Genomic DNA, 23143 nt, shown 5'->3' on the forward strand with positions numbered 1-23143 from the left:
ACAGATTAGTAAAAACAAAGCAAGCAAACAACAGCCCACGCCCCGCCCCCCCGCCCCGCCCCCCGCTTTTCTCTCCTGCCTGGGGGCTGGAACGCGGGTTCCCTCCTCAAACAGCTGCAGGAGAAGGAGGGAGCAGTGGGAAGCCTGCCTTGCCCGCCCCCAAACCCTATTGGTCAGAAGACTACTCTCCCTTCCTGGGAGTGGATGGTGAAGCAGTGGTTTGTAAGACATGATGTCAGTTTCCTGTGAAAAGCCAGTGCCTGTTAACAGCTGAAAAGAACTGGCTTTGGTCCAGCCATTGATCAAGGATGATAATGATTTGCAAACAATCGAACAGAGTCCAGCTACTCTGAAAACCCATTCTAGGCTCCACTCCCTTTCCCTAATAGGACAAACTCTCCTCCCAGTGGGGTGGGTCACAGTATGTACCTGTGGTTTTCTTTTTCTCCAAAGGAAGGGACTGGCTGGGGGTGTGTCATCTGGAAGTCACCCCAGGGCTGGCTAACAGTTCTGTCTGGTGCTGTGAATTTGCAGGCACCCATCTACTGTGAAGCCTGAAGTTCCACCATTAGAAAGTATTCCTGAGGTTTTTAAAGGGGTTTTGATCTCTGAGAGTCTTCTATTAATTGCACACACTTAAGCCTTTCTAATAGGATCTTAAATCGTACTGCTGCAAGGAACTCATTCTTATCTTGTGGGATTAGTCGAGGACTAGGCACAAGCAAGAAGTGGAATTTGGGGCAGGTTCACAGAACTGGGCAGAGATGGGTGAGGTGCTGGTACAGTGGGGCTCAGGGAGGGAACATTCACTCCTTGCGTAGGACAGTGCCTGGGTCCCAGAATCCTTCCTAGATATTCGTGTATCCTTAGAGCTGGGTTCCAGGCCATCTGCCTGTGACAGTGTGTAATCTGATAAATGATATTGGGCTGAAAAGTGGAAATCAGGACCAGGGATGGAGTTACTCAGATTCTGAATATCTTTCTCTTGCACATGCCATCCAGGTGGCCATGGGGTCAGCCCAGGAGTTGACTGGACTCCTTGGCCCCAGTGCCCGGGCTTTTAACCCTTCTCCTTCACAAGATTTGCAAATGCTATGCAGAATAATGTAGATTCACATTACTTCATCTGTGTGGGATAATGGAGCATTTGCTTGGCAAACTGTCTGAATGAGGCAGGTACTATTGTCCTCACTTTCCAAATGAAGAGACAGAGGCTGAGCAGTTAACTAACTGGCCCCAGTCTCCCAGACAGCTTCCCAATTCGGGGCTGTCTCCTAACACTCTAGAGACGAATGTTCACAGGTGCGAATCTTCCTCATCTCAAGGGCTGGTTGTGTTCAATTACTATTTCACATGCCTGTCTCCCCACAAGTCGGCACCCCAGTGCCCAAGCTGTACAGGGCAGGTGGTCTCACCTGAGTGTCACTAATGGCCGATGTTGTGACCCCATTCATCCCGTCCGTGGGCTCTGCAGTCAGACTCCCTGCATTGGGATCACTCCCTCTGCCAAGTTCTAGGCGGCGCCCTTGAACTAGTTCGCATCAGAAGTCTCCTTGACAGGTTGGATGTCTCTCAGAGAACTAGCAGTTAGAACACGGCTCATCTGATTACAGCTCAATCGAAGAAGAAAGAGACAAAAAAAAGATAAATAAAAACAATGACCTAGAAATGGCTACCACAACATTTGCACCCCCACCCTCCCCTACCCGGCGTCCTGGAAGAGGTTGCTCATTTATCACCTGCCTGGAGCCTAAAAGGGGCTCTAGCATCTTTCTCAGCCCAGCATCCCAAGAAACTGCTACCAGTCAGATTGGTGTAGACACGGGCAGTGAGCCCCATTTCCTATCCCAGTGTTGTTCAACCAGCAATACGATTTAAAAGCCAAATTGTTTATATACCCAAATTGCTATAAACCCTCTCCACACCTCCATTTCCTCATCTGTAAACTGGAGATGATAGTGGTTGTCCTGGAGGTGAACTTATGATTGGAACCTGGCGTATCAGAAAATGTTGGCCATTATGATGTATATATTTGAATCATGTGTTCTGGACCCATAACTTCCAACATTCTAAGAACTTTGGGAATTCAGAGGATATCTGTCTACCTTCAACCAACCTTCTGTTCAGGTCAACAGAGTTTACTGAGTAGGAAGCAAGAATAAAGGAGGCTCGTGAAGGGGTGGGAGCTCCAATCATGGGAGGCGGGACTGGGGAAGAATTAAGTCTGCTGGTCAGGAGAATGAGGGAGTTGGCCAGGGAAGCACTGCAGAGGAAGAGAACTTTGCATGAGCCTAGAAGAGTCAGGAGAACTTCACAGAGATTGGGCAGGAAGGCAAGGGCAGCAGAGGGAACACAATCGTAAGGCCGGTGGGTGCAGAGGGGTGCCGTGCGCCTGGAGAGGTGCAGGAGCCTGGTGGTCATGTGTAGGCGGGGGGTGGACCGCAGTGGGAGGTGAGGATGGAGAGGGTGGCGGGGGCTGGAGCATGGACGTTTCAGAATGTCAGCCTCAGCCTTTGGGCTTTTTCTATAGCTGCTGGGAGCCAGCCATGTGTTTGGGGAACTAAGTATCCCGATGGGAACATTCGCCCTGGCAGGGTGAGGAAGAGGGATCATTGGAATGGCACAGAGTTAGGAAAATGTTTCCGTCTCCAGGTCAGCATGGCTGAGCTGTCCTCATTAAGGGGATGGCGGACAATTGACACTATTGAACTGCTATTGTGTACCGGCCACCACGCTGTGTGATTCACACACCCCAGCTCAGTCAGTGCTCACGCAGCCCCTCGAGGAATCACTACCCGTGTTCCCAATGGGGACACCGAGTCCTGTCGCGGCCAGGAAGGCAAGAAAGTAAGGTTGCTGTCTGGGGCAGCGTGTGGGTGCCCCTGGGGTCTGAGATCTGGTCCTCAGCTCGCAGTCCCAGCAACTTGGTTTGGAGGCACAAGCAGAGGATAGCATGTTTGGGAACCGACTTGATGCTAATCCAACCCTCAGGAGTCCGAGGCTGATACCCACCTTCCCACTTCACTGTGAAGTACGGTTTCTCTGGCCTTCTGGTGTCCATCTGTGTTCTCATTCATTTGTGTTCTCTGCTCTGTGAATTCATCCCATTAAGACAATCTAAGTGACATGGAAAACAGTATGGAGGTTCCTTAAGGAACCAAAAATAGACTTATATGATCTAGCTGTCCCACTCCTGGGCATATAACTAGAGGAAACTCTAATTCGAAAAGATACATGCACCCCAATGCTCATAGCAGCACTATTTATAATAACCAAGACATGGAAACAACCTAAATGTCCATCAACAGATGACTGGATAAAGAAGAGATGATTTTACATTTATATACAATGGAATACTATTCAGCCATAAAAAAGAATGAAATCATGTCATTTGCAGCAACATGGATGAACCTAGAGATTATCATACAAAGTGAAGTAAGTCAGACAGAGAAAGACAAATACCACATGATGTTGCTTATATGTGGAATCAAGAAAAGAAAAGATACAAATTTTACTTATAAACCAGAAATAGGCTCAGGGACATAGAAAACAAACTGGTTATGGGGGTGGGGAGGGAGGAGGGATATATTAGAAGTTTGAGATTAACAGATACACATTACTATATAGAAAATAGATAAATGACAAGGACCTACTGCACAGCACAGGGCACTCTACTCAAGTTATTATAATAAGCTATTATGGAGAAGAATCTGAAAATATATGTATATGAATATATGTATGTATGTATAACTGAATCACTTTGCTGAACACCTGAAACTAACATTGTAAATCGACTACACTTCAATAGAAAATAAGAATTTTTTAAAAAGGGTGAGAATCTTAGTGGCAAGCCAGTTACAGCAGTGCCTGGTGAGCGTGCAGAGAAATGGTGGGGAGGGCGCCAAATCGTCTTGAAGAATATGTCATTAAGACCATGATAAGGCCTGGTGAACCATTCACGCCCCACAGCCGAGAGCACCACATTCATTACGAACTGCTGGTTGAACAACGCTGGAATAGAAAATGAGGCTCGCTGCCCGTGTCAGCGCTGATCTGACTGGTAGCAGCTGCCTGGGATGCTGGGCTGAGAAAGATGCTGGAGCCCCTTTTAGGCTCCTGGGAAGGCATGTGTGATGAACCGGCAGTCTGTTCCGGGGTGCCGGGGCGGGAGGGCAGGGGGATTAGTGGAGTGTTGTAGCAGCCATTTCTGGGCACTGTTGTTTTCCTTTTCCTTCTGTGACTGAGCTGTAATCAGCTGCTCCCCGGCATGGAAGTGATGACAGTGGAGGTCTTTTCATCACCACATTTATGAGTCACCACTCGTGTCACCTGTTAGAACAGAACTTTCTGACCCAGCTTCCCCAACCAAGCTTTTGATAGCATCACCATCAAACCCGGACTGTCGGCTTCTGGGCGAGGCATCTCTCTGTCCATCCAAACGCCACCCTCCTTTGGGCAGGAGGAGTTTCCACCGTCCCCTCCAGCTGCCACGGCCCACCCCCCCTCCTGTCCCCTCCAGCCTGTGGCCCCGTGTAGCAGGTGGTCCATCTCTGCTCTGGGGTAGCTGTGGCACTAAATAAACAATTGTGGCGCCTGGATTTGCAGTCTCCATCTACATTGTCTTCCTGTGGGATTTGGGGGGGAAAAGCACTTAATTTTGAATATTCATACTTCTCCATCTGAAAAATGCAAGTAAGAGCACTTGGCACCCGTGACCGCGAAGGTGCTGAGTTAGTGTTAGCAGGTTGCCCTGCGTGTCTCAGGCACGGTGATGCTTTCATTCATGGATGCTCTGGGATTGGGGTCACTGCCCGAGCCCTTTCTCTCCACTCCATTCACTCCTGACGTGGCCATTACCAACTTCGGCTCCAGCCGTTGAATAAATGGGATACATTTGGAGCAGGTAGTGCACGGGGCTGCCTGAAATTGCTGACTGAGGGGTTTCGCTATACTTGTCTGTGTCTAATTTTGTTTGCGTAACAGTGCAGGTGTGCCCTACTTAGAGAAATTGCCAATGGCTGAACTGGGCAGTCTGTCTCTGGGGTCCCCATGATTTGATGGGTCCCCTCTTGAGGCAGAACCTACAGGGCTGCCTGGAGACTCCCTTCCATCATGCTGTCAAAACCTGGGGACCTTCCTCTGAAATTCCCTAGCTCCCGTGTCATCCCTGGCATGCCCTGTCCTCACTCCCGTTCCTTCAGAGCGTAGCTCCGGAGAATTTCCCAAGCTGGCGAGTCTTTACTGAGTTCCTGAGAGGGGCAAGGTCCTGCGAGGCTGCAGATGTGAAGCCTGGAGTGGCCGCTCAAAGCATTTGCAGCCTGGAAGCAGGAGGAGGCATGTGCCGAAACCATGAGGTCCCAAAGCAGGGAGGGATCTGCCGAAAGGGATAAAGCACTTTGGAAATTCACAAGAGAGGGGATACTGTGAGCGGAGGAAATCGAGCGACGATGGTCCCTCCAGGTTGGCTGTAAGGAACAGGTCTGGTGCAGATAGTCGAGGATGGAGGGATGGGGAAGCCCGGAAGGGCGTCCTGGACGGAGAGGGAGAGCAGAGCAAGGAAAGCCCTGAGCGGTCAGTGCATCTTCATATCAGTTCAGGGCAGGAGAAGAGAGATAGGAGGTCAGGTTGGAGACTGAGCCGGAAAGTGGGCCAGGCCGGGCCTGAGAATGACCTGCCAGGGTGTTCAAAGGGTGAGGAGCAGCGGAGGGGTTCTGGACGGGGGAAGAGCAGGACCCTGGCTGAGGTGAGGTTCTGGCATGTCAGCTTCACGGGAGGGAGCCTGGAGGTGGAGGAGAGTGGGAGTGGCCGCCGAGTGGTCCAGGTAAGAAGTGACAAAGACGTGGCTGCGTGCATGTGATGAGGAAGCTGGAAACTGGATGCTCCTGAGTCCTGTGCCAGGCCTGGTTCTCAGAAAGGATCCCGGCCATGGATTTGCGGGGTCATTGCCTGTTACGATAAGGAAACTGAGGTGCAGGGAGATTGACTTGCTCACGGCTACATAGCAAGAATGCGGTGGAATGAGAATACATAAGCAGCCAGGAAAGCTGGCCCCAGAGCCTGGCTTCTGACCCCTTACTTTCTGGTCATGGGAGTGGGAGACACAGGAGGCTCAGGAAGGGAGATGGGCTGGTGAGGTCCTGGGATGGTATTTCTTGCGGAACTCCTGGAGCGCACTGGCCAAAAGCTTGACCCTCAGATGTCAGGATGTGGCCCTGTGGCCAGATCCTGCAGGCCTGGCTTTTGGCCCCTTCATATCACCCACCAGCCCGTTCCTTCAGCTGAGCCTCATTGGGTCCCCTGGGCCCAGGGATCTCCCCTGTGCTCTATAAACCACAACAAAACCACGTCAGGAAGCGTGGACCCATCCGAATCCAAAGAACAGACAGATGAATGGCAGGATGTTTACTTAATTTGCAAAAGCTTCATCCTGGGGTTTCTTTAAGTAGCTAGCTCCCAAGTGCATCGAAAAATTACTGTATATAAAAACGTTCGTGGGAGGCAAAAAAAAAAAAAAAGCTTTAACTGAATAGATTCGGATATATTGGACATGCTGACTGTCTCTAAAAATGTTTCCAATTTTCTCCTCGCCTTTCATATTTGTCAGTGAATTTAAAGACAAACATCAATAACCTAAAAAAAAAAAAAGTATCCGTGTGGTAGATGGTAGCTTTGAATTGTTTTACAGGTCTTATTGAAGATGTGAAAAAGTTCACATGTCCCAGACAAGAAAATTATGGAACCGAGTAATTATATAGGAAGGAATCCACTCAGTAGAGTTCTCTATTGCATTGAAGTTCTTGTTTTGATGTTATTAGTTCTTGGGTCCCAAGGAGGCTAGTGGGGTGGGGAGGCTGAGGTGACAGAGAAATGAAGTGTTGCAAGGCTTAGCTAGTCAGTCCCAGTGAAATGAGCAGCCTTCCCTGAAATGTGCGAGGTGGGGAAAATGAAAAATTTTAGAGTTGAATGCCATTGGGGCACAATGGCTTAAACAACGCTGATTCAGTTTCCCCCAAGATTGCTCAGAGCTTCACCATGCTCCCTTATTTGGTGAATTTCTAAAGGTAAAGTTTGCTTTTTCCATGTTTACTGCCCAGTGCACCCTGGTCGGGGTGGAATGGGTAACGTTGTGTGGGGCCAGTGTTCCTGGGAACACACTTTGGGAAACATAGCATCAGCGTGGAGAAGATGGTGTTCAGATTTTCATTTCAGGAGAGACCCTGATCATTGGAGCACGGATGTAGGCAGGAAATCACCAAGGACAAAAGTGTGTGGGACTGTAGCTGGGAGAAATCTTGAAGGAACAAGGGGAAGAAAAGACTTTTAAAGAGTCTAAAGGAACGTCCCCAGTTGTCACTAGGTGGCCACTGGCAAGAGTCCAGGGTCAAGACCAGGTGAAGGGTGGGGGAGATGTCACAGAAAAGCAGATTTTGTATGAGCAAGAACTTTCCAATAGTTAGAATTCTCCGAAGAGGGAAGGGTGTGATCAGAGGGAGGTCTGTTCAGAAGAGACACTGCCTGGACCAGGAGGAAATGATCACCTTGGACCACGTGATGATAAGACACACAACTCAGACGGGAAGCAGGGTTCAGTTGGTTACAGCAAAGTGTGTTACAGCTCAGTGTTACAGCAAGCTGGATCCTGGCGAGAGACCAAGCAGCACTCGGACAGTTGGAGAACTCAGGTTTATTTCACCGGGGGGCCCAGAGGAGTTAACACTCCAAGCTCTGGACCCCAGCTGTAGGCTTACACAGGCTTTTATAGGTTACTAGTCAACTTTGCAATGTCATATGCAAATGAAATGTTAGAAATGGACCAATCAGGAGTGAGCTTTATGCAAATAAGGTGTTAGAAATGGGCCAATCAGGAGTGCGCTTTGGGAACCAATAGAATCTTAGGGATAAGCTTCCTTCTCCTAGAAGCAAGCCATTTTACAGAAGCACAAAAGCCAGATAATGCCCCTGAGCCAGGGAACCGGATGGCGCAGGTGGGAAAGCTGGGCCCCTGCCTGGGGGTCCTGCCAGTCCTTTCATGGGGCTTCCCACCTCAAGTTAACAAAACCTCCACGGGCTGCAGTAACTTAGTGCACCTGACTTTGCTAAGTGCTGACTTGTCTAAATATCATCTAATTTCTCTCCCCCTGTGTCTGTGGGGCCTTGAAAGCTCGCATGGCTGGCTTAACAGCTCCCTGTGGAAATGGGAAAGCAATTCAATTGGGGGAAATGGATTCGGGTGAGCAAAGGAGCTTTTTTCCGGTGTGGCTATTTTAGGAACGCCTAACCCGTTTAGTTCTCACGGCGGTTAGAAATCTTGGGACTTTCTGGTCGGCTGGTGTCTAACAATCAAGCCAGTGAAACACTTGAAATTTTATAAACTTCAAGTGAATAGGATGGAATTCTTTCATCTCGTTTGGGATCCAGACGTACATCTTATTTACTCAGATTTGCCGAGGTGATTAGAGAGGCCCTACCACTAAATGTGTGAGATGAAATAAAAATTATTATGCAATGTGCTACATTTTGATTAAAATAAAATCCTGGCAGTTTGATTCACTAAGGTTCCAAGAGCAGCTGAGATGGTTTTCAACAGACACCGCATCTTCCCGACAGGGGTGTTAGGAAATAACAGGGGTGAAGAGGGGGCGGTGAGGGGAGGGCTGTGTAGATATTTAGGGACAAGCCTGCAGGACCGGGATGCAGAACTGACTCGCTCAGTATGATGCTTCTGCTGGGAGATCGGGTCTCATCTTGTGGAGGTGGAGACTGGGGAGCGGAGTGGTTGGGTGACTTGTCTGCAGGCAGACGGATAAAGGGAGACGGGCTGGGGGTGACATTAGGGTGCCTGATGGATGGCAGCTGTGCTTTCCCAGTTCGAAATACCCACCCAGGGAACGCCAGCCATCCTCATGCACACAGATGGCCATTTCTACAACACAGTTGTTGGGTTTTTGTTTTTGGCCCTGCATCTTGGCTTTGAGAGTGTGCATGTTTAGTTGAACAGCCCTCCAGGAAATATTCCTTCTTCCATCAGGCAGCCCCACGGCAGGGGTAGACTTTCCCAGAACTGGGGCGGGTGGGGGGACATCTTACTATCTGGGATAAGGTCATGACCGGCACATCCTTGTGCGGAAGGGTGCCTGGGGCCCTCAGACTAGTGCCAGGTAGCCAAGAGCCAGCATCGAGTGTCTGAGCAGTCCACTCTCTCTAAACCAAGGACTCAGCAAGTCCTGATTGAGCCCCTGTACCTCACCATTGAAAACCCCAGTAAATTAAATCTGTTCCCCAGAGTTGTTTTTGACTGCTCTATCCTTGACTGCTGGTTATCCTTGGTTATCCTCGGATAACCAGCCCCAGCTGGCTTATTCAGCACATCCCTCAGCCTCCACTCAATTTGCTCCTTACCCCCAACCCTTGTTCTAAGCTCCTGAGCCCTGGATTCAGGGATCAGACCTGAGCTTGACCCTCTGAACCTGACCCTTGGAGATCTTGTGCCTCCCCTCCCCTGCCCCGCTCTCCTTGTCCCGTGGGTTCCAGCTCTGTGCCCAGAGCACACCCCCCACCAAGGAAGGCGACTTCTGAGCTGACTCCAGGGATATGGGATGTGCTGGACCAGAAGACGATCGACTTGGTTTCTGGTCCTACTTCTGCCGTGACCTGTGACCTCGAGCCAGGCACTGCATCTTTTCAGACCCTGAGATGAGAGATTGATCCCAAAATATGTGTCTTTCCAGACCCAGAGCATGCAGCTCTGAGTTCGGGTTTTGATCTCCACTTGATTTGGTATCAGGAATGACGGTGAGCGTAGTCCTCTGCAGGAGATGAGATGGAGTGAGCGATGCAGAAACAAAAAGAGGGCAAGGAGGGAAGGTGGTGAGAGCAGAGCCTGAGCTCCCAGGGTCAGGGAGCCCGGAGAGGAGGTCCTGCCGGGTCCCTCCACTCCGGGATCCCTGGGTGCGGTCCCCAAGCAGAAGGCACGTGACCCCCTGCCAGGAGCTGGTGGTGCCGGTGGTACCCTGCCTGAAAGGTGTCACTCGGATCCCACAACAGTTTGGGGGATTGCACAACAATTCGGGAAGGACCCCTAGGGAGAGGGTCCTGGATGTGGGTTTGTGGATGGTCCAAAGCTTGCTGACTGTCTAGGGCAGGGGGGCAGAGGGCAGGGGAAGGTGGAGGTGACCGAGGACACTCGGGAAAAGGTGCAAGGCCAAGGATGAATCTCACTTCCCATCACAACCTCCAACTGGTTCTCTTCTTCTCTCCTGAGCCTTCCAAACGGAGTCTCCCATTAAAACACAAAAGGATGAGTTAATTTTTTTCCCCAGAGAGGGAAACCTCCTAAAACACAGGCGCACAGGGCGGAGGCATGTCTTTTTAGCATTTCTGCTTAGGGACTTCACCAGTTTCCTAGTGAGGCACAGTTAGAAGTTTAATGGCAAAAATCACTCTTGATTTTTTTCACATAGGTGGAATATAACCTTTCCCACCCTCACCTGCCTGTACCCTCTTGAAGTAATCTCTCTAATAAGACTATAATATATTCACTCCCAGAAATGACAGGATGGTGACCCCAGCATCTCCCCATCATGCCCTCCTCATCATCCTCCCCCGACCCTGCCCCCAGTGCCGGAGACTGATGCCCTCTGACCAACTGTTTGTCTCCATGCCTGAGGTTGCCCTGACAGTGACGGTCCACACATGTGCGCACGCACACACAAGTGTGTGCACATATATGTAGGCATGCACACACACAGAGATGCGTGCCTGCGTGCACACGTACACACACATTTCATGGCAAACACTTGACTCCAAGAAAACCATCACCCTGTGATCCAAGAAGCACCAACCACTTGAGGGGGAAGAATCTAGTAAAAGAGAGGCGTCTGCTCCTTCCCCTGCCCCCGGGTCGGATTTTGGGGTGTAGGAAGATGTGTCACCTGGGAGAGGAGAGAAGAATGATGAGTCACTCAGGTTAACTCAACAAACTCCTACAGGCACTTGAAAAATGTTAATGCTATTTATGAATTCAGAGTCCAAGAGGAAAGAAGGAAAGATACTGGTTAAAAATGCAGAGGAGGTGAACTTGGGCCTCGGATCTGGTCTGATGAGCCGGCTGCGTTCCAGGGCAAATCCTCGGGGAGGACCTAGGAAGATCTGTGACTTTCCCTGATTGGCCCCGGGACAGGGTAGGCACTTAGCAAATGCCAAATAATAATTAGAGTAAGTGTCTGGAATCGCCGAGGCTGCAAAACACACCAAGCTGTCATTAGCGAACAGGGACCTTCGCAGGTTTTCTCTCTTCTCTTTCCCAGCCAGACCGGACGCCTCTTTTATTTATTGCTTCCTCCAAGTTCCTGGGCTTTCTATCCTTCTAGTCTCATTGCCCCTAGAGCCGAACGCTTACAACAGCAGTCTGGGCTCCAGATTTCGGAGTTCAAATCCTGACTCTACCTCTGAGATGCTCTGTGACCTCGGGCAAGCTTCTTAACCTCTCTGTGCCTCTGTTTTCCACTCATGAAATAAGGACAAGTAGTGCATTTACCTTCCGACGTTGCTGTGAGGATTCAATGAATTAATACTCGTAAATGCTTAGAACAGTGCCTAGCACGTAGCAAGCACCCCGCAAATGTTACCGATTTTGCCTTTCTTTTGGTTTCTCTACCAGTGCCTCGTCTGGCCCCACGGGGCATCAAAAGATGCAGAGCATCTGTGGATGTCGAGGAGGACATCCCAGACCCAGCAAGAGGTGTTTCTTGGTCATGGGAGGCGGGGGGAGGGCACTAGAGTGTCTCACGAATGAATCTCATGACCATCAGCTCATTTTCTTCTCTGCGTGACATCTCTCTGAGGGACGGAAGCTCCCATCAACCCCATGACAGGAGACACTGAAGGCTTTAAAGGCTGTCCTCGTGTGAAATATACATTATTCTGTTACGTCATTTTCACACCACTCCCTGGAGTAGGCATATTTATTTTGTTGACTAATGAACATACTTTTAATTTACGAGTGTTCGTTTCTGGATCTCCACGTTCTGTTGGAAGCATGTATTCCCTTGGTTTATCTTCTAGAACCAAACACCCAGAACACAGGGGCTCCAAGTAAGCATGGATAGTGTTGAAATGGATCCTCGTGACTTCTGAAAAACTGGCAGCCCTTAGGGTTTGGTTCAAATCTCATTGCTCGATAAAAGATTCCCCTGAGTGCCGTATCCCGCTCTGATCTCCACCTTTCCTTTGAGTTCCTGGCACTGCTTGTTGGAACCTCTCATTTCCTTTTAATCATACACTCATAGGCTGTCTCTTGAACTGTTGTCTTACTGAATCTCTAACCCTTTATTGTTCTATGTGTTTTCCATACTGCTATATCTTTCACATCTGCTAGTCTGCAATCTTCCCAAGGCTAGGAACTGTAGAATGTGCCTTGTTGTGTCTGCCATTGGGTTCTCAAAAGCACAGGGAGACTCAGCAGTTTATCTTGGAATGAAAGAGTTAGTGAATCAGGAGAAGCAAATGTATTAGTACCAGCACTTCTGCATCGATAATTCATCCCTGGTACCCTCATCCTAAAAGCACTCATGGGAATAAAGATTGATGCAGATATTGACAACGATTTTCCTTTGGATACGTTGATTGGCATCTATTATCTCATTTCAGAAATCCCTGGAGATGTCTCTCTCTGCAGGCTAAGGACTGGCTCAGTCATCATGGAAATGACAACGATTGTTTTAGTGATAACTGACTCACCGCCCATTTCTTGCTTTCTTTTCTAATACTTAACCTTCCTTTATTTAGGAATTCAAGGTCAGGGGTGCTAAGAAAGGTCATACGGAAAAGTAGCTTATGGGAGTGGATATCCAGGGTGATTTCAGAGCAGAAATGAAGTCTTCATAAAGTCATAACATTTGGGAGATGAAAATCTATAACATTTTATTTCTTTCAAAAGCTGGGAAGCCAAGGTTTCAGAAAGAGACCATCTAAACATACTTCATCATTGTCCAGATTAGAAATGTCCAAATGAGTAATATACCTTGGGATTCACTGCAGGTGGGGTTTTCTGCAGACAAAGCAGGATGGAGAGAAAGGTAGCTAGAATTGATGGCTGATAGCTTATTTCCTCATCTTTTTTATTTAAATAATTATAAAAGGAGTGATATAAATACTGTATGAAAGCATAGTCGAAAGGGAAGCCAGCCAGAATTCATTAGAGGATTAAATAGAAGGATAATGGTCTCTATTCAATTATTAAAAATAGTACGATGAGCCCCGTGTGAAATATTACGCGTGGCACCTGCTCTTGTTGCCTTGGTAGTAAAGACGAAATAGGACCGGGAAGTAGAAGACAGTGGTGGCTGCTCGGTGCCCTGTTGAAAGGAGCCTAAGAGGATCTTGAAGAAAAGAGCCTGCCTGCCTGCTGTCAAATTGTGAAAACTGGCAAACTTCAGGGCCAGTAGGTAGGCTGGGTGGTAGCTTAATTGGGTTTAATCGCCTTGAAATATGTTGGCTCCCGGAAGAGAGAGGACACGTCTTCAGTGAGCGTTTGGCCAGCTGGGTCCACTCCTGGCGGTCGCCAGCCCCTAATGGAAGAGGGAGAAGCTGGTTCGACTGCAGGGGGTCCCTGAGGGCTTGACCGCCTCCGGGCTGAGCACCTGCTCCCCAGACCTCACCTTCCTTCGCCCTGTTCCAAAGGGGGTGATACTGAAGTGACCATTATTATTCTGGAAAACTCAACGTGAACTCAATATATTATATATATATATATTCCTTTTCGTTTTCTTTTTCATTATAGGCCATTACAAGCTATTGAATAGAGTTCCCTGGGCTATACTCTTCCTCCTGTTTCATCTGTGTCTCATTGTCACTACAGTGAAGTCTGATGGGCCAGAGGGCACGGAAGGGGTCACACAGCATGACCTTCCCAGACCCCAGTCCCTAGTGGATGTCCCAAGGCTGCCTCCCCCAAGCTGGGAAAGCCTTGCTCCAGAGGTGGGATAAACTTTAGCGGGGCACAGGTCCGTCTGGAATCCTTTAGACAGGTCTCCACATGGCTGGCAATGGGCCACCATCTATCCTGGCTCTGTCCCTTCAGGGAGAACTGTTCAAATAAAGGCCTCTCCTGGGTGGCCAGGCAGGGCTGTCTGAACTGACCTGTGAGCATCCTTCAGAACTTCGGGAACCATGGGTTTCACTGCTGGTACGCAAGCCAGCCCATTGGGCGATTTGAAAGAAAATGGAAAGGTTTTGCATATTAGCAAGTTCAAGTGAGAAGTGGGTTTGATTGTGTGGAGAGATGTGAACCACTGCAGAGCTATCTGCCTCATCGCCCTGGGAGTGTGAGGTGGAGGGGCTGTGTTCACCCTGCACAGGCAGTTTAGTGCTGATGGAGATCATGGGTGGGCGCTGGGAGGCTGGGACGGGGCGGGGGGTGCATCAGATCCCAGGAGGGAGGGGACAGCTCAGTGTTAGAGCGTGTGCTTAGCATGCACGAGGACCTGGGTTCAATCCCTGGTCCCTCCATTAAATCAACCAATCAATCAAATCACCACCCCTCCACCCCCCCAAAAAAGGAACTGGGGTGTGAGATCCTTTCCTGCAGTAGCACCCAGGGCTCTGGGAGGGGCAGCACCTGTAACCTCCCCACCCAGGAAATGACAGTGATTCTCAAGCTGTTTCCACAGGAACCATAATGGCTTGTGAGGAAATGAATGATTTGGTCCACCAGCCCTGAACATCTGAATTTTTTTTTTCACTGATATGATCCATTTTAAAATCTGCATCGATCAGTTCAGATTCTAGTTTGGCTAACATTTATCGATCCTCTGGTATGTGGCCAGGACCAGGCTGACACTCGTGTCCTGTTTTGACCTGCTTGGCTGGAGCCCCCGTTGGGTTGAGTTGGGAATGGGCTCCTATTCAAGTCAGGAGATACGTATTGAGGGCAGTTTGTGCTGGGCATGAGGATTCCGAGGTGAACGAGCAGAAGACGCCTCATGGCATCCTTACCTCCCTGCCAGGTGGTCCTGGGTGGTCCCAGAACCACTCAGCTGAAGTACTTGCTTGTTCTTGAGGCAGTTAGTTCTTTAGGAATTCCTGATCTATTTTTCATCCAAAAAGAGAGGTGGCTACCGAGGCTGAAATTTGTTACTGTACATAAAACATTCTGTTCTCTTCATCTGGTTATTTGAGGGGAAACAGTGACGTTTGGTGTCTGTTTGCTTCTCATCGTGGGGAAAATAATCTCGTCCCACCCCCGCCCCTTCTCTCCAGCACAGGGGTGGGATTTCTGGGGTGCGGTGGGCACAGAGACCCCTGCCAAGGTCATGCTTTTTCTAGCTGGCAAACTTGGCTATGGACTCAAAGTGCTAGGGAGTGGGGGCTTAGGGTTTCCAGTTTCGACTTGAAAACCAGAAGACAGGAGGTTGACAGCTATATAAAAAAGTTGATTTTTCACACCACAAGGGGGGAATCTACTTTTTAAATCTCAATTCTGAAATGTAGACCCATCAAGCAAAACCCTTTTCCAACTCACAGGCTCCGTCTGACGGGGGTCACATTCCACAAGGTCATGTCAAGGAGAGGTCTGCAGCTAAAGTGAACACTTTGATGGACAGTCTGTACCTGGTCCCAGGACTCAGGGGAACCCCTGTGTGTATGTGTAGAGAAAATCCTAGATTCAGCGTCGTCCTCCCCGCCTCCCCCGCCTGATCTCAGGTTTAACGTTGGCCTTCCCTGGAATCCAGCAGCATCTTCTCATAGGTTTAAAAATAGACTCCAGGCCTGCCAACCCTCTTAAAAAGAACATGATGGAGACCAGTGCCAGCACCGTGGGACCTGATACCCGGCTCTGATCACCTCCCTAAATAGACCCCTGCACACGGGATGCGTGCTCGGGCGAGGCGGGGCCCGGGGCCACTGAACTGGCTGCCGGGAGCTCACCACACAAAGTCAAAGAGCAAAACGTCCCAGGCTCTCTGTCCTCGCCTCCGTCTCTCCTCTCACTACAAGAAGCCTGAAGGAGTCACCCTGGATTTCTCGGTCCATTCAACACAACAGCTGTAGCGTCTATTCTGGGAAGTCCCTTCCTAAGTAACTGGGGAGGGGGCTAGGGCAGAAGGAGGGCAATAGTGTCTAGGAGGAAAAACATTTCCCGGGCAGCGATGCTCTCTGTGGTTCACAGACTCCCCAGTGGTTGATGGCGGCGGCCTGGGGTGGCAATAAGCCAGCCTGCTTTTCTCAGTAAAGGGTGGAGCTCCTGGTACCTACTCCTTATCAGCCTCGCACAGAGACTCTCGGGGCCGGGGCAACTCCCTGTGTCGGTGCAGGGCGCACAGATAAAAGAATGGTGGCGGGCCGGGATGCTGCCGGAGGAGCTGGGGCCCCGGGCTGGGCTCAGGAGCAGGGCTTCAGCTGAACACTCACCCTGAGAATCGTCTCCACTGCAGAAGAAATGGAAATTGAAAATGGTGCAGTGAAAGTCTCAGAGCTCTTGTTGTTACAGCAGTGAGCTGAGGACGCTTGGGGTCCTGTTCTCGGCTACGGGTGACCTTGCATAAGCAGTGACCGGGCTGGAATTTTCTAGTGTAGAAGCAAAAATCAGTCACACCCGCTACCTCTGGGTGGGACAGAGGGGAAGCGGGCAAGCTAAGCTTTAACGAAAGCTTTAGCGAAGGAAGGGAGGGAAAGAGGATAAAAGCGCATCCCTGTCATTTACTGAGGTCCTACTATGTGCCTGGTGTGATGCTACGCATTTTTACATGATTCTCACAATACATGGCCGGGGGCGTGGGGTGGGGAGGCAAGGGGAAGGTGATTTTTATTTCACTGACGAGGAAACCAATGCTCAGAAAAGTTATTTATTTCCCTTTATCAAAAGTTACGCCTCTGGATGTTGCGGGCCAGCTAACTTCGAGTATTTTAAGGCTGTCCAGAAAAGCAAAATGATTTGCTTTTGCTATTGAGTACAAGTCTGATTTCATTGCAGAGGAAGATGAAAACGGGATGGCCAGGAGGGCCCTCAATCCTCCAGTCACTGGCAGGGGGAGGGAAGTCTGGAAGTCTGGGTCTGCCCTGAACCTCAGCTCTGACATCCCTTTAGAGAGGAGCCAGATTGGGTCCAGGCTAACCACCCCCTAAGTTCCTCTTCTCCCAAAGCGTCCCGGGGAGGCGGTTATCCGAGAATCCCATGCACCTGGGATCCTTTGCATCAGGCTTTTGAGCCAAAAGAAGCATTCTCCCAATTTCTGGTAGAGATAAAGACTTGGGGGTGGAGGTGTCATGGCAGGGGGTCCACAGGCTGCTCCAGGCTGCCGCTCCCGCCCAGGGTGCTAAGTGCTGCATCCCTGTCTGCTGCCTGCATCGTCTCCTCCTGACGTGGCTGAATGTGGCCTGGAGGACAGAACTCCACAGCCGAAGCCTCTATTTTGCTTGTCTGCGAGGAACTGCAGAGACAGCTGCTAAAATATTTAGCACAACTGGAAAAAAAAATATCCTGCAAATGCCATGAACCCATAGGATAGAGCAAGTGGTCTGCATCCTTACCAAGAACCCTAGCCTCTTCTTCAGCGCATCAGTTCCTTTCTGGTCCTTGGCTGTGGCTTCTGTGACTCTCACAGGCAGATCTCCTGGGCACGCTAAATATCTGCAATGAAAGTACAGCCCTGAGGTATGAAGAAAAAAATTGGAAACAGGCAAGGAGTGGAATTATTATGTGTTGTCTGAGGGTGTGAGAGTGATGGAGGGTTAAGAGAGCCAGATGATTAATGGGGAAAAAAATTAACGACTTATCTTTCTGAATATCTAGAGCCCAAAGAAACCCTTACAAGTCATTTAGTTGGTCCTGTGCCTCTAGACGCCATTTCGAATGGTGAGTTATATTTCTCTGCTCTCCCAAAGGACCTCCAGCAAAGATTCAGCCCTTTCCGAATAATGAGTTCTGTTAAGACACATCCCTCATAGCCTGAAAAATTCTGTCTGATCTAAAGCTCCTCCGTATCAATCGAACCCCGTGACTTACAGTTTCCTCGCGACCACTGGAAACGGCAGATGTGTCATTTTCTTACATCAGCCAGCACGCATTTATTCGGTACTGCTGCCCAATTCTGTGCTAGAAACATAGGGAAGCAGGTGGGGAAAGCGAGGGAGAGAGACTGGGAATACAGGACGTGCAAACCAAGCCGTCTCTGCTTGTGAGGAGCCAGTTTGTTGAATCATGGTGAACAGGTTATCGCATCTAGGCAAGGGCGCCATCTAATTCGTCCTACGCTGGGGATGGAAGCTCTGGTGCAGGAGGAGTTTGCATCTTAAGGGCTTTCTTCTTTAGCCTTCTCTTTTTAGTGTCCATCATCTCAGTTCCTTTAACCTCAAGATTTACTGAGTAACGTGCCTGCAGCTGTTCGCTTCTCCTCCTCTGCACATCTAAGTTGCCAAGCCTCAGCCCCACTGAGGTCACAACTAACGTCAAGAATTCTTGGCGGTCCTGAGGACTCCAGTCCTCTGATAATACCTCAGCACCTTTCCCATACTCTCAACAGTACCATGGGTTGTATTCAGCTTGTGGTCCACTATGACTAGCTCATCTTTTCCTTTGTGATAGTTTATAACCCATAACATTTATGGGCTTAAGAGTTATAACATCTGGGTACTGAAACTGGATTGGGAATTTTTTGCTATTTAACTTTGAACATTTCATTTTCCTTGCAAGATCTGTTTTACCTCACCTTTAAATTATATATCCCGATATATGAAGAACTCTCAAAACTCAGGAATAAGAAAACAACCCAAGTGAAAACTGGGCAAAATACTGAACAGATACATCACCAGAGAAGACATGTAGATGGCGAGTAAGCCCTTGAAAAGATGTTTAGCATCATTGATTACTAGGGAAATGCATAGCAAACCCACGGTGAAATTCTACTACACTTCTATTAGAATATCTAAATTAAGACTGACCATACCAAGTGTTGGCAAGGATATGGACCAACGCAAGGGTGGACCCAAAGGGCAGGAGGAAACTTCTGGAGGTGATTTTGGAAAGTCATTGTCCTGATGGTAGTGATGGTCTTCTAGGGTTATGCAGGTGTAAAAGCTTGCCAAATTGTGCATTTAAAATTTTTGGTTTATAGTATATCCATTATACTTCAATACAGCTGTTAAAATAGTCTATTTTTCAGTTCATTGTGCCAGTCAATTGTATTAGTGTTTTTGAAACTATTACACATTATTCATCTTCCATTTGAGTAGGGCATTTCTCTCTCTAAATATTAATGTTGGAACAGTGCTTTAGAATCCTTTGAGATATTCCACTGGGCTATGATCAGGGCTGTTCCATTAACCATAATTTATTAATTGAAGCTCTCTATGTAAGAGGCTTTTAGCAAATCTGAGAGGCACTTTTAAGAGGCCCAGAGCAACAGACCAGTAGGGTAACTGGTGTTTTTAAAATGTGTGCATTTATGTGCACAGAGAAGGGACTGTGGTGACTCCCCCGACTCTGGGCACCTGCCTTTTGGTACAGAGATGTGATGTTTTCCACCTTTCAGAGGTTACCTGTCCTCTGATGGTGCTGAGGGTCTTGGGTCTGGACAATCCTGATGCCAGTGTCTCCAAGTACCAGTGTTTTCATCCGCACATGGAGGAGTTAGTTGATTACACACATCAGATCACTCTTTTTTGGTAACCTCCTATCCTTCGCTCTTAATCTTTATTTATCCCATTTATTTAGGACTTTCCCTAATTGTTGAATAGCTTTGAAGAGCCTCTTACTTTTCTTAATTGCTGTTGATTTACAATATTATATTAGTTTTTAGTTTCAGGTGTACAACATAGGGATTCAATACTTTTATACATTATACTCCATCCATAGTTATTATAAAATATTGGCTGTGTTCCCCGTGCTGTACATTACATCCTTATATTTTATTTATATTATATCTAGTAGTTTATACCTCTTAATTCCCTTCCCCTGCCCTGCCCCCAGCCTTCTCCCCACTGGTAACCACTAGTTTGATTTCTGTATCTGTGAATCTGTTTCTGTTCTGTTATATTCATTTGTTTTATTTTTTAGATTCCAGGTATAAGTGAAAACATATACTATTTGTCTTTCTCTGTCTGACTTAACTTCACCAAGCATAATACCATCCAGTTCCACTCATGTTGCTGCAAATGGCAAAATTTCATTCTTTTCATGGCCGAGTAATACTCCATTGTATATCTATACCACATCTCCTTTATCCAGTCATCTGTTGATGGACCCTTAAGTTGCTTCCATATCTCAGCTATTGTAAATAGTTCTGCTGTGAACATTGGGGTGGATGTATCTTTTCAAATTAGTGCTTTCATTTTCTTGGGATAAATACTCAGGAGTGGAATTGCTGGATCATATGGTAGCTCTATTTTTAGCTCTTTGAGGAACCTCCATACTGTTTTCCACAGTAGTTGCACCAATTTACAAGAGTACCTTACTTTGGAAAACATTCAGTTTTTTTTCTAACCTCAGAGCATCCTGCGCGTTGTCCCCTCCTGGCACTGGGCGCACTTGGGCTGGGGATCTTGCCAGTGCTGCTAATGGAAGGGCTTTGGTGACGTCAGCTGGACCCTCTGTTGACTAGTAATAACCTTAGTCCTGACCTTAACCTCTCTGGGCTCAGCTCCTCTATCCATACAACTAGAAAAGCATCTTCTACCGTAATAGGCAGCTGTGAGGGTTAACTGAGGTAACGTAGTATGTCCGTCACCTAATAGGTACTCGCTGCGTTAGTTCCTCCCGTGCCCATGCGTCAGGCAGGAGGAGGAGGAGGAGGAGTGGGAAAGGGGCATCTGGTGGTGTGTCTAGCCTGCTACTTGACAAGAGCATGAAGCTGGGCTCACGGTACCAAACATCCATATGTGAACAAGCGGCATCGCCAGCAGCCCTGACAGTTCCTATCTGGCCATTTCTCAGAGTATTCCCTGGTGTCACCCCCAACCCCCAACATGTTTTTGACATCGGCCCCCGAAATGACCTCATGAAAAGGTGAGGATGGCCCCGGAGAAGAAATCCGGAAGCCTCCTCCGGCCTTGGGTGACAGGCCCTGAACACCGTGAGATGGGAGGGATGCGGGAGACGGTAGTAACAGATCTGCGTCCTGCCTCTCGGCTTCGTTCCGCGAGGCGGCTCTCCGGCAGGCAGGAGCCGAAACAGGCTGATTAGCTGGTATCTCGGGACACGATGGAAGAGCTCGAAACATGCAAATTGGCGGTAGGGCAGAAATAGACTTTGCTGAGCTCACCCTGGCCGACTCTGCCGGCGCCGGGGCCCATTCGCCCGGGCAGTCGGGGAGGCAGGAGGCAGGGCGGGAGCGCCATGCAGCTTGGAGCTCCTCACCTCCATTGGACGTGTGTGCCTCCCCTCTGCAGCGGCAGGACGCTGCCCTCCGCCGGCCCGCCGCACCTGCAGCTCGGCCCGCACCCCCGCCGCACCCTCCACGCGCCCGCGCCGCGGGGCTCGGCCGCAGGTGCCTCGTCTCCGGAGATCGCTGCGCAGTAACTTTCCCATCTGCCACGAGGATGGGGAGAAAATGAAGAGACCCCACTAGCGGCTGGCTGGCGGGCGGGCGGGCGGGAGCCGGGGTCCGCGCGCTGGAGCCGAGCCGGGCCAAGCGGAGGAGCGGCGGGCGCCTGTATTTTTAGCCCGATGCCGCGTAACTTGCTGGCGCTCCGCGCGCCGCCGAGCAGATAACGGGGGAGGGGAGCCGGCCGCGGGCTCGGATTTCCGCGCGGGAGCCGGACGATGGCAGCGCGACAGGGCAGGTCGGGTCCAGACGCCGCGGTGAGTGCACGGCCCGCCCGCGCCGCGCGGGGTCCCCGCCGCCGCGCCCCTCGCCGCGGGCTCGCCGGGCGCCAACTTTCCGGGCGCGGGCGGGGGCGGGGACGCGCGCCGGCCGCCCTTCTGCTGCCTCACGCCCGCGGGCGCCGAGGCTTCTAGCGGGATCCAGAGGAAAATTCCTCTGGCCTGGAGGCCGCCGCCGCGGAAGGGCCGGTGCCGGGAGGCGGCCCGACCTGTGGCCCCGGCGGCCGGGCGGGCGGGCGGGGCGCAAACGCGGGCGCGCGGAGGTCCCCGGAGGAGAGTCTCGCCGGGCCGACTCTGCGATGGGGGGCGCCCCGCCGCCCCTCGCGGGGACCCACTGGGACCCGCAGGGATACCTCGGCCTTGGCCTTGGCCGGAGAAGGTCCTCCCGTTGCACGCCTGACCCCTAGACCTTAGAAACACGAGCTCCCAGAGGTCCAGAGGCAGCTGGAAATGAATGGGGTGGAGAGGGAGCCGGGTCCCCTGCCTGTCCTTTGTCATCCTCGAAGTCCCCGCGCAGCGAGCTGTGCGTAGTGTCCCCATTTTAGCAACGGGGAAATTGAGGTCTGGGGACTTGTGCTAGACCGAGCATCAAGTGGCAGAGCAGGGCTTCACGCCAGGGCTTCCCGGCGTCAGGGTCCGCTCCGGCTTCCCCCACAGCCCGGCATCGCCCGGCCTCCTCGCTCGACGCCCGAGGCCTGGCAGCTGCGCAGCGAGGTTGTAAGAGGACTCGGGCCTCTGGCTTACACATCTTGTTTCCTGGGTGACAGCTTTAATTGGTTCATTTCATCTCTGCCAGTGGGAGTCTGATGGGGGCACCTGGAGACTGTGTGTGAAACTCTTAACAGCACAACTTTGCAGAAAGAAAAATGAAAGAAGTCCGCTGAAAACCCACAGTGGGGCTCAGGGTTCACTTCTGTTTCTCTGTAGTCAAGAGGGTAAGGCAGGGGCCACACAGGTGTGTGCGGGCTGGTTCTGCCTGTTCTTTTTTCCAGGCCTGTCCTGGGCTCCGAGGAACAGCCAGGCTCTGAGTTTACAGGAAGTTTCAGATGTGGCGGGCAGCCCCCCAACGTCCAGGCAGAGGGCTGCCTGCTGTTCTTGGTCTTCTGGATGGGCTGCCCCACCCTCAGGAAAGGATCTAGACCCTCCCCTGGGCGTTCTGACAGGGACTCTGTCAAAGAAACTGCCTTTGGCCTGAACAAGACCCTTTGGGAGAGAGATACTATCTTAACACTTTTTACAGAAATTGAAAATAGCTCAGTTTCCATTCATCTTTTTAGATGAGAGAATTTTACACTGAAAGACCTTGAAAAAGTCAGCCACGATTTG

General features: G+C 50.1%; 1 protein-coding gene across 7 annotated transcripts in view; it reads left to right on the forward strand.

Annotated features, from left to right (window-relative positions):
- ANK1 (ankyrin 1) overlaps window positions 1–23143 on the forward strand; it is a 193358-nt gene that overhangs the window by 74614 nt on the left and 95601 nt on the right. The window contains exon 1 of one of the 7 annotated variants that reach the window (XM_064477432.1): window positions 21661–21796. The exons of the other annotated variants lie outside the window; for them this stretch is intronic. Within the exon in view, the coding sequence (XP_064333502.1) occupies window positions 21758–21796 (39 nt within the window). The 5' untranslated portion in view covers window positions 21661–21757. Of the gene's footprint in view, window positions 1–21660; window positions 21797–23143 lie in introns of those variants that run through there. 7 annotated transcript variants of the gene reach the window in all.

The sequence above is a fragment of the Camelus dromedarius genome, chromosome 22 (assembly GCF_036321535.1).
Source record: "Camelus dromedarius isolate mCamDro1 chromosome 22, mCamDro1.pat, whole genome shotgun sequence".
Taxonomy (NCBI): Eukaryota; Metazoa; Chordata; class Mammalia; order Artiodactyla; family Camelidae; genus Camelus; species Camelus dromedarius.